Source organism: Hemitrygon akajei, chromosome 11 (genome assembly GCF_048418815.1).
Source record: "Hemitrygon akajei chromosome 11, sHemAka1.3, whole genome shotgun sequence".
In the NCBI taxonomy this organism is placed as follows: domain Eukaryota; kingdom Metazoa; phylum Chordata; class Chondrichthyes; order Myliobatiformes; family Dasyatidae; genus Hemitrygon; species Hemitrygon akajei.
Genome location: NC_133134.1, coordinates 134,849,512 through 134,861,683, shown reverse-complemented (window position 1 = coordinate 134,861,683; position 12,172 = coordinate 134,849,512). Strand labels below are relative to the sequence as shown.

Sequence of the window (12,172 nt, the reverse complement as noted above, 5' to 3'; positions counted from 1 at the left end):
ATGTTCATAAACTACCTCCTTACAAGTATCAGCATATTTTCTTTTCATTTCTCCCTCATGCAAGCTTCTGGATAAATAAAGCTCCCCTTCCCCCACCCCTCCATTTCAATCAGTTAATTCTGCTGGAGACAGTTTTGATAATTTACCTGATATTCACGGAGAACTGTGTGGGAGATTTTACTTTAATTCTCCTATTCTATTTACTGGGGAGCAACTTACACTCAGGCCCACAAATGTTGATACTCAGGCCCAGAGATTTTAACGCTCACCTAAGTAGACAAGTTGGTCTACTAACATCAGCACGTCAAGCAGTATCTGTGAATGGAGAAACAAAATGAACATTTCATGTCCATGAAATACCGTTTCTCTCTCCACAGACTAAATCTGTTCAGAATTTCCAGCATATCGTTGGGTTTTACTTCAGATTTCCATTACTTGCGGTCTTTTCAACATCTGGTCTACCTATCAAATCCTTCCGGAACCCAGAGAAACTCTATCAGGCCAGCCTCGGGCCTCCTCAACTACCTGCAGGAGTCCTGGAAGCGACATGTCCCATTGAGATAGAAGGGGCAAGGCTTCATGGCGCGCTGGGTTGGATGGATCCACAGGACGCGAACGGTAGGTTCTGGTGGCTCGTCGCTCTCGATGCCCACGATCATGGCGTTGTGATATTGCAGTGGCCCCCACGGCGTGCGGTAGGGAGCCCGCACCTTAGTGCCGCTGATCTCTTCCTCAGATCCCTCCGGTACCTCGTCACCAGCCTCGGGGTCCTGGTTCCTCCCCGCCGTCTCGCCGTCAGCCTCCCCGGCCAGAGCAGCCTGGAAAGCGGCATATTCTGCGTCCAGCTGAGCCCCTTCTCCAGATTCGGGCCCCGGGGAAGCCGTCTGGTGCAACTGCTCCAAGAGCTGGCTCTTGCGGACCGAGAGAAGACTGGACTCGGTGAGCGCGATCAGCTGCTGCAGATCAGCCTGGAGCTGAAGCAGGTCAGACTGAGCCTCGGCCTCGGGCTGGTTCTCGGCTCCCAGCGCCGCCTCCACCTGCTGCAGCTGCGCTTTGTACAGTTCGATAGCCGCCTCCAGGCTCGCCTCGTTCATGGCCATTCCGACAAGCAGCCGGGACAATGTAGCAGAGAGTCGGGCGGCCTACGGCCTCTCAGACCGGCTTCCCGGTACCATCTCAGCCCTAACCGCTGCCTGTCTGAGAGGAAGATGGACGCTAATCACGGCCCACTGAATACACCTCCACTCCCGGGACAGCGGCACCTGGCGGCGTGGATGAGGAACTGCGCCAATTCCCTGCCAGGTCAGCTTCTGCGTTGGACCGCCGTCTACCTTGTTCTTCTTCCAATTCTTCTGACTCTTAGTAGCGGTTGGCACGTTACCGCCACCAACTGGACTGGAGTGTGGTAAACAGAATGGGAAACAAACCCTTACTGTTTCAAATGAAAGCTAAACTACCCCCAAAAGCCCTATATTTTGCTATTAGAGTCTGTTAGAGTCCATTGCCAAGAAGGCCCACCAGTGCCTTTACTCCCTGAGAAAGCTGAAGAAATTTGGCCTGTCCCCTAAAACCCTCACTAATTTTTATAGGTGCACCATAGAAAGCATTCTCCTAAGGTGCATCACAACATGGTATGGAAGTTATCCTGTCCAAGACCAGAAGAAGCTGCAGAAGATCGTGAACATAGCCCAGCACATCACACAAACCAATCTTCCATCCTTGGACTCACTTTACACCACACACTGTCGGAGCAGTGCCGCCAGGATAATCAAGGACACGACCCACCCAGCCAACACACTTTTTGTCCCACGTCCCTTCGGGAGAAGGTTCAGGAGCATGATGACTCATACTGCCAGATTTGGGAACAGCTTCTTTCCAACTGAGTTAAGACTGCTGAACAGATCCTAACCTGGATCTGGGCTGTACCTTCCAAAAATCAGTACCTGACTTGCACTACCTTACTTTCCCTTTTCTATTCTCTAATTATGATTTATAATTTAATTTTTTATTATATTTACTTCGATTTGTACTTCAGGGAGCGCGAAGCACAGAAACAAATATCACTGTGATGATTGTACGCTCTAGTATCAATTGTTTGATGACAATAAAGTATAAAGTATTAATGAAAGACGATACTGTGAATTTAATGAAGCCCACATATGATTTCTTTCAAACTTATATGCTTCACACTGTAATAATATATATTTGAATGTTTCATAATGATGACAAACCTACACGACCCAGAATGATGCTTTCCAACAGGATGCAAGGAACAAGTAAACATAGTATTCCCAATTCTAAGTCGAGTCGATATAATTCTTTCCCTTCTTTTTTTACCCCTTCTCCTATAAACCCACCAGTTTTGTTCTTCTTCAAAGGTGGCTCCCCTTATGACCATTTTCCCACAAGTCTTGCCATAACCCCCTAGCTTCTGATTTGCTAAGTGGAAGGTCTGTATCCACTGTTATTAGCTAAACAATCAAACTGCTCATTCCCCTCTATACCTCTATACACCAGGACCCATAAGAAGCAAACATATAAACCAATACTTTGTATATGAAATGACGTTTGATGAGCTTCTAACAGTAAAACTGACCTACTGCTAGAATGTCCTTTGATAGATTCATCATTTCAGTAAATCTTCAGTGTACTCATGTATAACAAATATACAGCATCTCTTTTGAACTAAGGAGTTAAGGCAGATGATCTTGTAGCAGAGTTAGAAATTAGTAGGTATGATGTTGTGGGCATCAATGAGTTATGGCTGAAAGATCACTGTTAGGAGTTTAACATCCAAGGATACACATCATATTGAAAGGACAGGCAGAAGTAAGAGATGACATTAAAATTGGAGGTATTGTGGCGACCCACTTCCCAGCGCATTCGAACCAGCTCACAAAGTGGCGCACGCCGGCATTGAGGCCAGTCCCAAAAAGGTTGCCAAGCCTTCTTCACCAGCAAGGGGAAAAGCCCGCGTGCGGGACGGGACTGTGAATACGCACCCCTACAGCATTCCCGCCCAGGGAGGGCGGGATCAGGAAGGCTTTAAAGCGAGGCCGCAAAGTTTGAATAAATCTCTTTTGCAACTGCAGCTCATTGACTACGTGTCGTTATTTCAGCGCTGCGTGTAGCACACCGCTACAATTGGTGACCCCGACGGCCCAAACAATATTTGGGCCGAAGATGAACAACGCCGCATCCGTTCATGCAGTTTCGTTAAAACTGCCAAGCTTCTGGACGCTGCAACCTCACCTATGGTTCCAGCAAGCAGAAGCCCAATTCCACATTCGACAGATAACCTCAGAGGACACACGTTACTACTATGTGGTGAGCACTCTCGACCAGGACACAGCGGCCCAGGTTGAGGAGTTCATACAGTCTCCCCCAGCGGACGGCAAATACACAGAATTCAAAGCCCTGCTCATAAGGACTTTCGGACTCTCACGGCGCAAGCGAGCTGCCCGCTTACTGCACCTGGATGGTTTGGGAGACAGACCGCCATCGGCTTTGATGAACGAGATGCTGTCCCTGGCCGGAGGACACACACCCTGCCTCATGTTTGAGCAGGCATTCCTGGAGCAGTTGCCCAAGGACATACGCCTGCTGCTGTCCAACGCAGATTTCAGCGACCCCCGGAAGGTGGCAGCCCGGGCGGACTTGCTGTGGAAAGCCAAGAAGGTGAATGGGGCGCCTGTTGCACAGATCACCAGGCCACGTTCCCAGAGGTAAACCAGACCAGGCCCGGCCGCAGAGCCCGCTAACCCCAGAGGCAGGGGTGAGGAGGCCAACGAACAATGGTGCTTCTACCACCAGTGGTGGGGCGCAGAAGCCCGCCGCTGTAGCCCACCCTGCAAGTTCCCGGGAAACGCCAGGGCCAGCCGCTGCTGATGGCTACGGTGGCTGGCCATCGGGATAGCCTCCTGTATGTGTGGGACAAGCAGTCGGGACGCCGCTTTTTGGTTGACACCGGAGCCGAGATCAGCGTCTTACCTCCGACGAGTTACGACACCCGAAACAGAGAACTGGGTCCCACCCTGAGGGCCGCGAATGGCAGCACAGTAAGGACCTACGGCACCCGTATGGTGCGGCTACAGTTCGGCTCCAGCCGATTCACGTGGGACTTCACACTGGCTGCCGTAGCCCAACCGCTTCTGGGTGCGGATTTTTTGCGGGCTCACAGCCTACTGGTCAACCTGCAAGGGAAGAGACTGGTCCACGCCGAGACTTTTCAGACGCTCTCCCTGGGTGAAGCCCAGTTGCCGGCCCCACACTTAGACTCCATCACGCTGTCCGACAACAACTTCACCAGAGTCCTGGCGGATTTTCCATCGGTTCTGGCACCGCAGTTCACGGCAGCCATGCCCAGACACGGCGTACAGCACCACATCCTGACACAAGGACCACCCCTCCACGCCCGTGCTCGAAGGCTTCCCCTGGACAAGCTCCGACTGGCGAAGGAGGAGTTCAAGAGGATGGAGGAATTGGGGATCATACGGCGGTCCGACAGCCCATGGGCCTCCCCCCTGCACATGGTGCCCAAAGCAACAGGGGGCTGGAGACCATGCGGCGACTACCGCAGGCTGAACAAGGCTACAACACTGGACCGCTATCCTGTGCCGCACATTCAGGACTTTGCAGCAAACCTGCACGGCGCACGGATCTTCTCCAAGGTGGACCTCGTCCAGGGATACCATCAAATCCCGATGCATCGGACGACGTCCCCAAAACGGCACTCATCACCCCGTTCGGCCTTTTCGAGTTCCTCCGCATGCCGTTCGGCCTAAAGAATGCCACACAGACGTTTCAGCAGTTAATGGACGTGGTGGGACGCGACCTGGACTTTGCTTTCATCTATTTGGACGACATCCTCATAGCCAGCAGCAGTCGTCAGGAGCATCTGTCCCACCTCTGTCAACTCTACGCCCGACTGAGTGAATACGGCCTGACAATCAACCCGGCCAAATGCCAGTTCGGGCTCGACACCATCGACTTCCTGGGCCACAGGATTACTAAAGACAGGGCAACCCCTCTGCCCGCTAAGGTAGACGCAGTCCGCCATTTCCCCCGACCCAACACAATCCAAGGCCTTCAGGAATTCGTGGGTATGGTAAATTTCTACCACCACTTCCTCCCTTCAGTTGCCCGAATCATGCGCCCCCTGTTCGCCCTGATGTCGGGTAAGGGCAAGGACATTACCTGGGATGAGGAGTCCGCTGCCACTTTCATTAAAACCAAAGAAGCCTTATCAAACGCCGCAAAGCTAGTGCACCCCAGAACGGACGTCCCTACCGCTCTCACAGTGGACGCCTCTAACACGGCAGTCAGTGGGGTGCTGGAACAACTCATTGAGGGTCGCTGGCAACCCCTGGCGTTTTTCAGCAAACACCTGTGACCACCCGAGCTCAAATACAGTGCTTTCGACCAGGAACTGTTGGCGCTATACCTGGCAATCCGGCATTTCAGGTACTTCTTGGAAAGTAGGCCCTTCACCGCGTTCACAGACCACAAACCGCTTACCTTTGTGTTCACGAAGGCATCCGACCCCTGGTCGTCCCGCCAGCAGCGACATCTGTCCTACATCTCCGAATACACAACGGATGTCCGGCATGTCTCGGGAAAGGACAATGTCGTGCCGGACGCCCTCTCCCGCCCTACTATCCAAGCCCTGTCCCAGGGGGTAGACTATGAAGCGCTGGCAGAGGCACAGCAGGCAGACGAGGAGATCCCTAGTTACAGAACTGCAGTCTCCGGTTTGCAGCTCCAGGACCTCCCCGTAGGCCCAGGTGAGAGGACCCTACTCTGTGACGTCACCACCGGCCAACCCCGCCCCGTCGTCCCGGCAGCCTGGCGGCGGCACGTTTTCAACTCCATTCACAACTTAGCGCACCCCTCCATCAGGACAACCGTCCGGATGGTCTCCAACAGGTTCGTTTGGCACGGACTCCGCAAGCAGGTCAGTGAATGGGCCAGAACGTGCATGCACTGCCAGACGGCTAAGGTGCAGCGGCACACCAAGGCCCCGCCGCAGCAGTTCCACCCCACCCACCGGCGTTTCGACCACATTTATGTGGATATCGTGGGCCCCCTGCCAGTGTCGTGTGGAGCGCGGCACCTCCTGACTATCGTGGACCGGTTCACAAGATGGCCAGAGGCGGTCCCGCTCACCGACACCACCTCCGAATCTTGCGCCCGGGCACTGATCGCCACCTGGGTATCTCGCTTTGGTGTACCGGCCCACATTACCTCTGACAGAGGCACCCAGTTCACCTTCAGCCTGTGGTCAGCTATGGCCAGCCTTTTGGGGACACAGCTGCACCACACAACTGCCTACCACCCACAGTCGAACGGACTGGTGGAGCGTTTCCACTGTCACCTGAAGTGGGCTCTCATGGCCCGCCTCAAAGGGCCTAACTGGGTGGACGAGCTTCCCTGGGTCCTGCTCGGTATCCGCACAGCGCCCAAAGAAGATCTGCACACCTCGTCGGCCGAGTTGGTGTACGGCGCACCCCTGGTCGTCCCAGAGGAGTTCATACCAGCCCGAAGGGGGCAAGAGGAAGAACCCGCAGCAGTCCTGGACAGACTATGCGAGATGCTCAGTAACCTGGCCCCCACACTCACTTCGCAGCATGGGCAGAACCCGACCTGCGTACCCAAAGACCTGCAAAACTGTAAGTTCGTTTTTGTACGACGGGGCGGACATCGGGCACCACTACAGCGGCCGTACGAGGGGCCGTTTATGGTGATCAGAAACAACGGGTCCACATTCGTGCTGGACATTGGGGGGAAAGAGGAGGTTTTCACGGTGGACCGACTCAAACCAGCCCACGTGGACGTGGCGCAGCCGGTCGAGATTCAGGCACCGCAGCGCAGAGGCAGACCTCCCAAACAGAGTCCAGCCCAGACTGTGGACACTAGGGGGTGTATTGCCGGTTCTTGGGGGGGGGGGGGGGGGGTTATGTGGCGACCCACTTCCCAGCGCACTTGAACCGGCTCACAAAGTGGCGCACACCGGCATTGAGACCAGTCCCAAAAAGGGCGCCAAATCTGCTTCACCAGCAAGGGGAAAAGCCCATGCGCGGGACGGGACTGTGAATACGTGCCCCCTACAGTATTCCCGCTCGGGGAGGGTGGGATCAGGAAGGCTTTAAAGTGAGGCCACGAAGTCTGAATAAATCTCTTTTGCAACTGCAGCTCATTGACTACTTGTCGTTATTTCAGCGCTGTGTGTAGCACACCGCTACAGTATCAGTATTACAGCAGAGTAAAGGGAACTACAGAGACATGAGAGAGAGCTGACCAAAGTTGATTGAAAGGGGTCACTAGCAAGGATGATGGCAGAACAGCAATAGCTGGAGTTTCTGGGAGTAATTCGCAGAATAGATTGATCCCAAAGAAGATGCTTTCTAAATGGAGGATGAAGCAACCAAACTGGCTAGGGAAGTCAAAGACAGCATAAAAGCAAAAGAGAGGGTATACAATATAGCGAAAATTGGTGGGGAAGCTAGAGGATTGAGAAGCTTTTAAAAATCAATGGAAGGCAACTAAAAGAAGCAACAAGTCGAGACAAGATGAAATATTAATGTAAGCTAGCCAATAACATAAAAAAGGATACCAGAAGTTTTTTTCAGGTATATAAAGAGTAAAAGAGAAGGACAAGTGGGTATTAGGCCACTAGAAAATAATGCTAGAGAGGTAGTAATGAATGATAAAGAAATGATAAATGATTTCAATAAATATTTTTCATCAGTCTTCACTATGGAAGCCTCCAGCAATGTGCCAGAAATACAAGGCTGTCAGGGGGAAGAAATGAACTCAGTCACTATTACTAAGAAGCTGAAAGGTCTGAAGGTAGATAAGTCATTTGGACCAGATGGACTACACCCCAGGATTCTGAAAGAGGTAGCAGAAGAGATTGTGAAGGCATTAGTAGTGACCTTTCAAAAAACACTAGATTCCAGAATGGTTCCAAAGGACTGAAAAATTGCAATTTTCACTCCACTCTTTGAGAATGGAGGCTGACAGAAGAACGGAAATTATAGGCCAGTTAGCCAGACCTCAGTGTGCACAAGATATTAGAGTCCATCATTAATAATGATGTTTTGGGGTACTTGGAGGCTCATGATAAAACAGACTGAAATCAGCATGGTTTCCTTAAGGAGAAATCTTGCTGACAAACCTGCTGGAACTCTTTGAGGAAATAATGGGCAGGTTAGACAAAGGAGTTAATGGATGTTGTTTACTTGGACGTTTAGAAGGTGTTTGACAAGGAGCCATACATGAGGCTGTTAAACAAAATAAGAGCCCATGGTATTACAGGGAAGATGCTAACATGGACAGGGGATTGGCTGCCTGGAAGGATGCAAAGAGGGGGAATAAATTGGGCCTTTTCTGGTTGGCTTTGTTACGTACCCGTGACACGTGACAGTGGTACCCTTGTCACGTGACTGGGGTTGAAGTTATACTGGACTTGAGGTAATGGTCTTGTGATGGTGGAGTGACGTCATTTTCCCGCCTGTAGAGATCATGTGACAGGTTTTTTTTACAGGGTATAAAAGGAAGACCCCACCCTGTCAGGTGGGGCAGTTCGTGGCTGGATTTGCCAAGTTGACTTCATGCCACTGCGTGATTTAATGTGATGACGCAGTTTAGTTAAAAGATGAAGTTTTATCTAATGCCTAAAGTTTAAAAGGTCATTGCCAGCAGTTTCTTACAATACTGCTAGTGGAGAGTGAAGATAAAAGTTTAGGAAGTTAAAGATCGAGGAGAATCGAATTTCGACGGTGGATTGGGTTCGACCTTGTGTGATCCTCATTCGGAAGGATTTCGTTGACTGTTCTCGTGTTAATCTCTACGGGAAAGCAGGAGATTGAGAATAGTGTGGAAGAAGAGGTCAGTGCCTTTAAACCGTTACGTTTCATAAAAATTCTACGTGGGAAGAGTTCGACGCCGGGGATCGAAGGACAACGACGTGGAAGAGAATTTAAATCGCCTTAAAAAGTCTGTCCTTTTAAATGGACTGAGCATTTTGAACTTTTGGCAACATCGCTTTAAGAACTGTTTGAGCTGCATCGCTTTAAGAACTGTTTAAGCTGCCGCACAGCAGCTGTTTTCCGGTTACGTTAGTGTTTGTTTACTTTTGGGGGGGGTTTGTTTTCAGTGTTTAATAAACATGTTATTTGTTATAAAAACCCTTGCCTAACTCATATATATTTATTGTTGCCTGAATATGTAACAGCTACCAGTAACTATTGGTGTTCTGCATGGGTCAGCATTGGGGCTGTTTTTTTTTCATATTATATGTCAGTGATCCAGATAACAGAATTGATGGTTTTGTGGCCAAATTTATGGACAATATAAAGAAAGGAGAAGGGGCAGATACTGTTGAGGAAGCAGGGAATCTGCTGAAGGACTTGGACACATTAGGAGAATGGGTTAAGATGTGGCAGATAGAATATCGTGTAGGGAAGTGTATGGTCATGCACTTTGGTTGAAAGAATAAAGGTGTAGACTTTTCTAAATGGAGGAAATTCAGAAACTGATTGTGCAAAGAGACTTGGGAGCCTTAGTGCAGGATTCCTTAAAGGTTAACTTGCAGGTTGAGTCGATAGTAAGGAAGGAAAATGCAATGTTATCAGTCATTTTGAGACGATTAGAAGGTAAAACAAGGATGTAATGCTGAGGCTTTGAGAGGCATTGTCAAACTTCACTTGCAGTGCTGTGAACAGTTTTGGACCTCTGGGTCTAGGGGGCGCAGCCTCAGAATGGAAGGACATCCCTTTAGAATAGAGGTGAGGAGGAATTTCTTTAGCTAGAGAGTGATGAATCTGTGGAATTCATTGCTACAGGCCTCTGTGAAAACCAAGACACTGGGTATACTTGGAGCGGAGGGTGACACGTTCTTGATTAGCAAGTGTGTCAAAGGTTACTAGGAGAAGGCAGGAAAATGGAGTTAAGGGGGTTAATAAATCAATCATGATCAAATTGTGGCACAAACTCAATTGGCCAAGTAGCCTAATTCTGTTCCTATGTCTTATGGTCTTATCAAAATTGTATACAATATTCAAGGCATGGTTTCACCATGTTCCTATATTGTTACTCTAGTTCAAAATACTATTCACCTTTCTAATTGCCTGGTGCACATGTTAGCTTTGGAATCTGGAGCTAAAAGGAAGCAAACTGCTGGAAAGCCTCTGTGTGGCAGGCAGCATCTGTGGAAGGCTCTGTGCTACTGTACAGGAACCTTGGTACCTGAAACAACAATCATTCCATTTCTTCGACAAATGCTGAGTTCTTCCAGCAGTTTGTTTTTCGCTATATTAACTTTCATTGAGTATGTCAGCAATCCCAATCTCTCACCATTTAAAATATACTTAATATTTCTTTTTTTCTCTATCAAGTTAGAGGAATTCACATTTCCCACATTGTATTCCATTTGCCATGTTACCGCTATTAATTCACACCTGCTAATTATTCCCAATTCCCTGTGTTCTAATCTTGTTCACAAATCTAATTGGGTGGGACCATCCCAAAAACCTCCTGAAAATCCAAACAGATCGCATACACTAGTGCCCCTCACTTACTCTCCTGGATACATTCTCCAAAAGCTCCATGAGATAAGGCAAACATGATTTCCTTTTAATAAGGCATAGTGAGTTGGCTCAATGATAATATCATTTTCCCTGCTACTGATGTCGAACTTGCAGGTTAGTAGTTCCTGTATCATTTTTTCCTTGTGGAACCCTACTTACTATCTCCCAATCTGAAGGAACCATTGCAGAGCCTTTGGAGTTTTGGAAGATGAAGATTAGTGCACCTACTACCTCTACAACCACCTTTTTCAAAACTCTAAAACGTCCTTGGGATTTCTAATTTTACAAACTCATTAACTGCTCCAGTAGTATTCCTTTAGAAATATTTCTTTTATGTCCTCATTTCCATAGGGCCCTGGGTTTATTCACTGTTTTTGGGAAGATGTTATATCTTCTTCTCCAAAGATGTAGACAAAGTATTTGTTAAATTCCTCTGCCATTGTCTTATTCCCACTATATCTTCTCCTTGTGAGGCAAACACCTTTGTCTTCAATAGTCGTTTTATTTTTCCATATCACTAGAAGCTGTTCTTGCTACTTTACTCCCCTATACTACATTCACTTTCTTTATCAATTTCATAGGCATCTGTTGCTGAAGTCCAAAGCTTCCTTACATTTAATACTATCTAAAACATATTTTTCAATCCATCAATTGGCCATATTTTCTATTGGTTCTTTGTACCTTCAAGGAATTTTACAATTCACGTATGAATTCTTTAAATGCAAATCTATTTCCCCAATCCACCACGGCCAGCCTGCCCCTCGAGCCTTTATAACTTCATTTCTTTTAGATTGAAGTCCTGGTTTCAGATTTACTACATCACCGATGACCAATATAAAATCAGATCATGTCATGACCACTCTTTCTCTTAAGGCCTCCTTTACAGCAAATGGTTTCTCATTGCACTGACCTACATCTAAAATAGTTAGCTCCTTCGTGGGTTCCTCAATACTTTGATCTAGAAATCAATCTCAATCACATTCCAAAAAATCAACTTAGTCTACATTGTAAGTTCTATTTGATTTTCCTAATGTTCCCCCACTATTACTCTATTAGCCTTGATAAAGGCATCTCTTTCCCACTTAGCGCTACCCCACAGTGCTGATTTGTTATACACAGAGTGCGCTTGGTCCTTTAGTCAGAACATTTATGGCTGTGTATCCTGCTCTAACTTTTTAAAAAATGTCACTCAGGCTACATGCTACTGTGCCAGGCACTTGGTGCAGGGAATCTGGTACAGACCCTTGTTCTCTCTGCTGTTGTGTGCTGTTCTGCAGAGAAACTGGCACTCACTCTCGCTCCCATAGCAACAGTTCTGCCACAATTCAGTGTGAAGTCGGCTCATGGGGGCTGGTGATGCTGGTGCCAGGTGTCGTATTATAGGGGTTATGTGCTAATCTATGGGACTCAGCACTCCATCCTGGTCGGTGAAATGCTAGTCCCTGGTTGGGACTTTGCTAGGAATTGGTACTGCTGCCCCACGCATTGACTGCTCAGATCCTGCAGCCCCCTCATCATCTTTTTGTGGGCTGTGATAAAGATGTTGCCTCCTCCTCCATTTATTTGACTGCAAAGTTCTCTGC

At 48.6% G+C, this 12,172-nt stretch overlaps 1 protein-coding gene across 1 annotated transcript in view; it reads right to left on the bottom strand.

The window, feature by feature from the left end:
• The window catches only part of zgpat (zinc finger, CCCH-type with G patch domain), a 30,397-nt gene extending 29,161 nt beyond the window's left edge, over nucleotides 1–1,236 (bottom strand). Inside the window, exon 1 of the mRNA XM_073061721.1 lies at nucleotides 526–1,236. Coding sequence (XP_072917822.1) covers nucleotides 526–1,100 — 575 coding nt within the window. The 5' untranslated portion in view covers nucleotides 1,101–1,236. The remainder of the gene's footprint in view (nucleotides 1–525) is intronic.
• Between the last annotated feature and the right edge of the window lie 10,936 nt (nucleotides 1,237–12,172).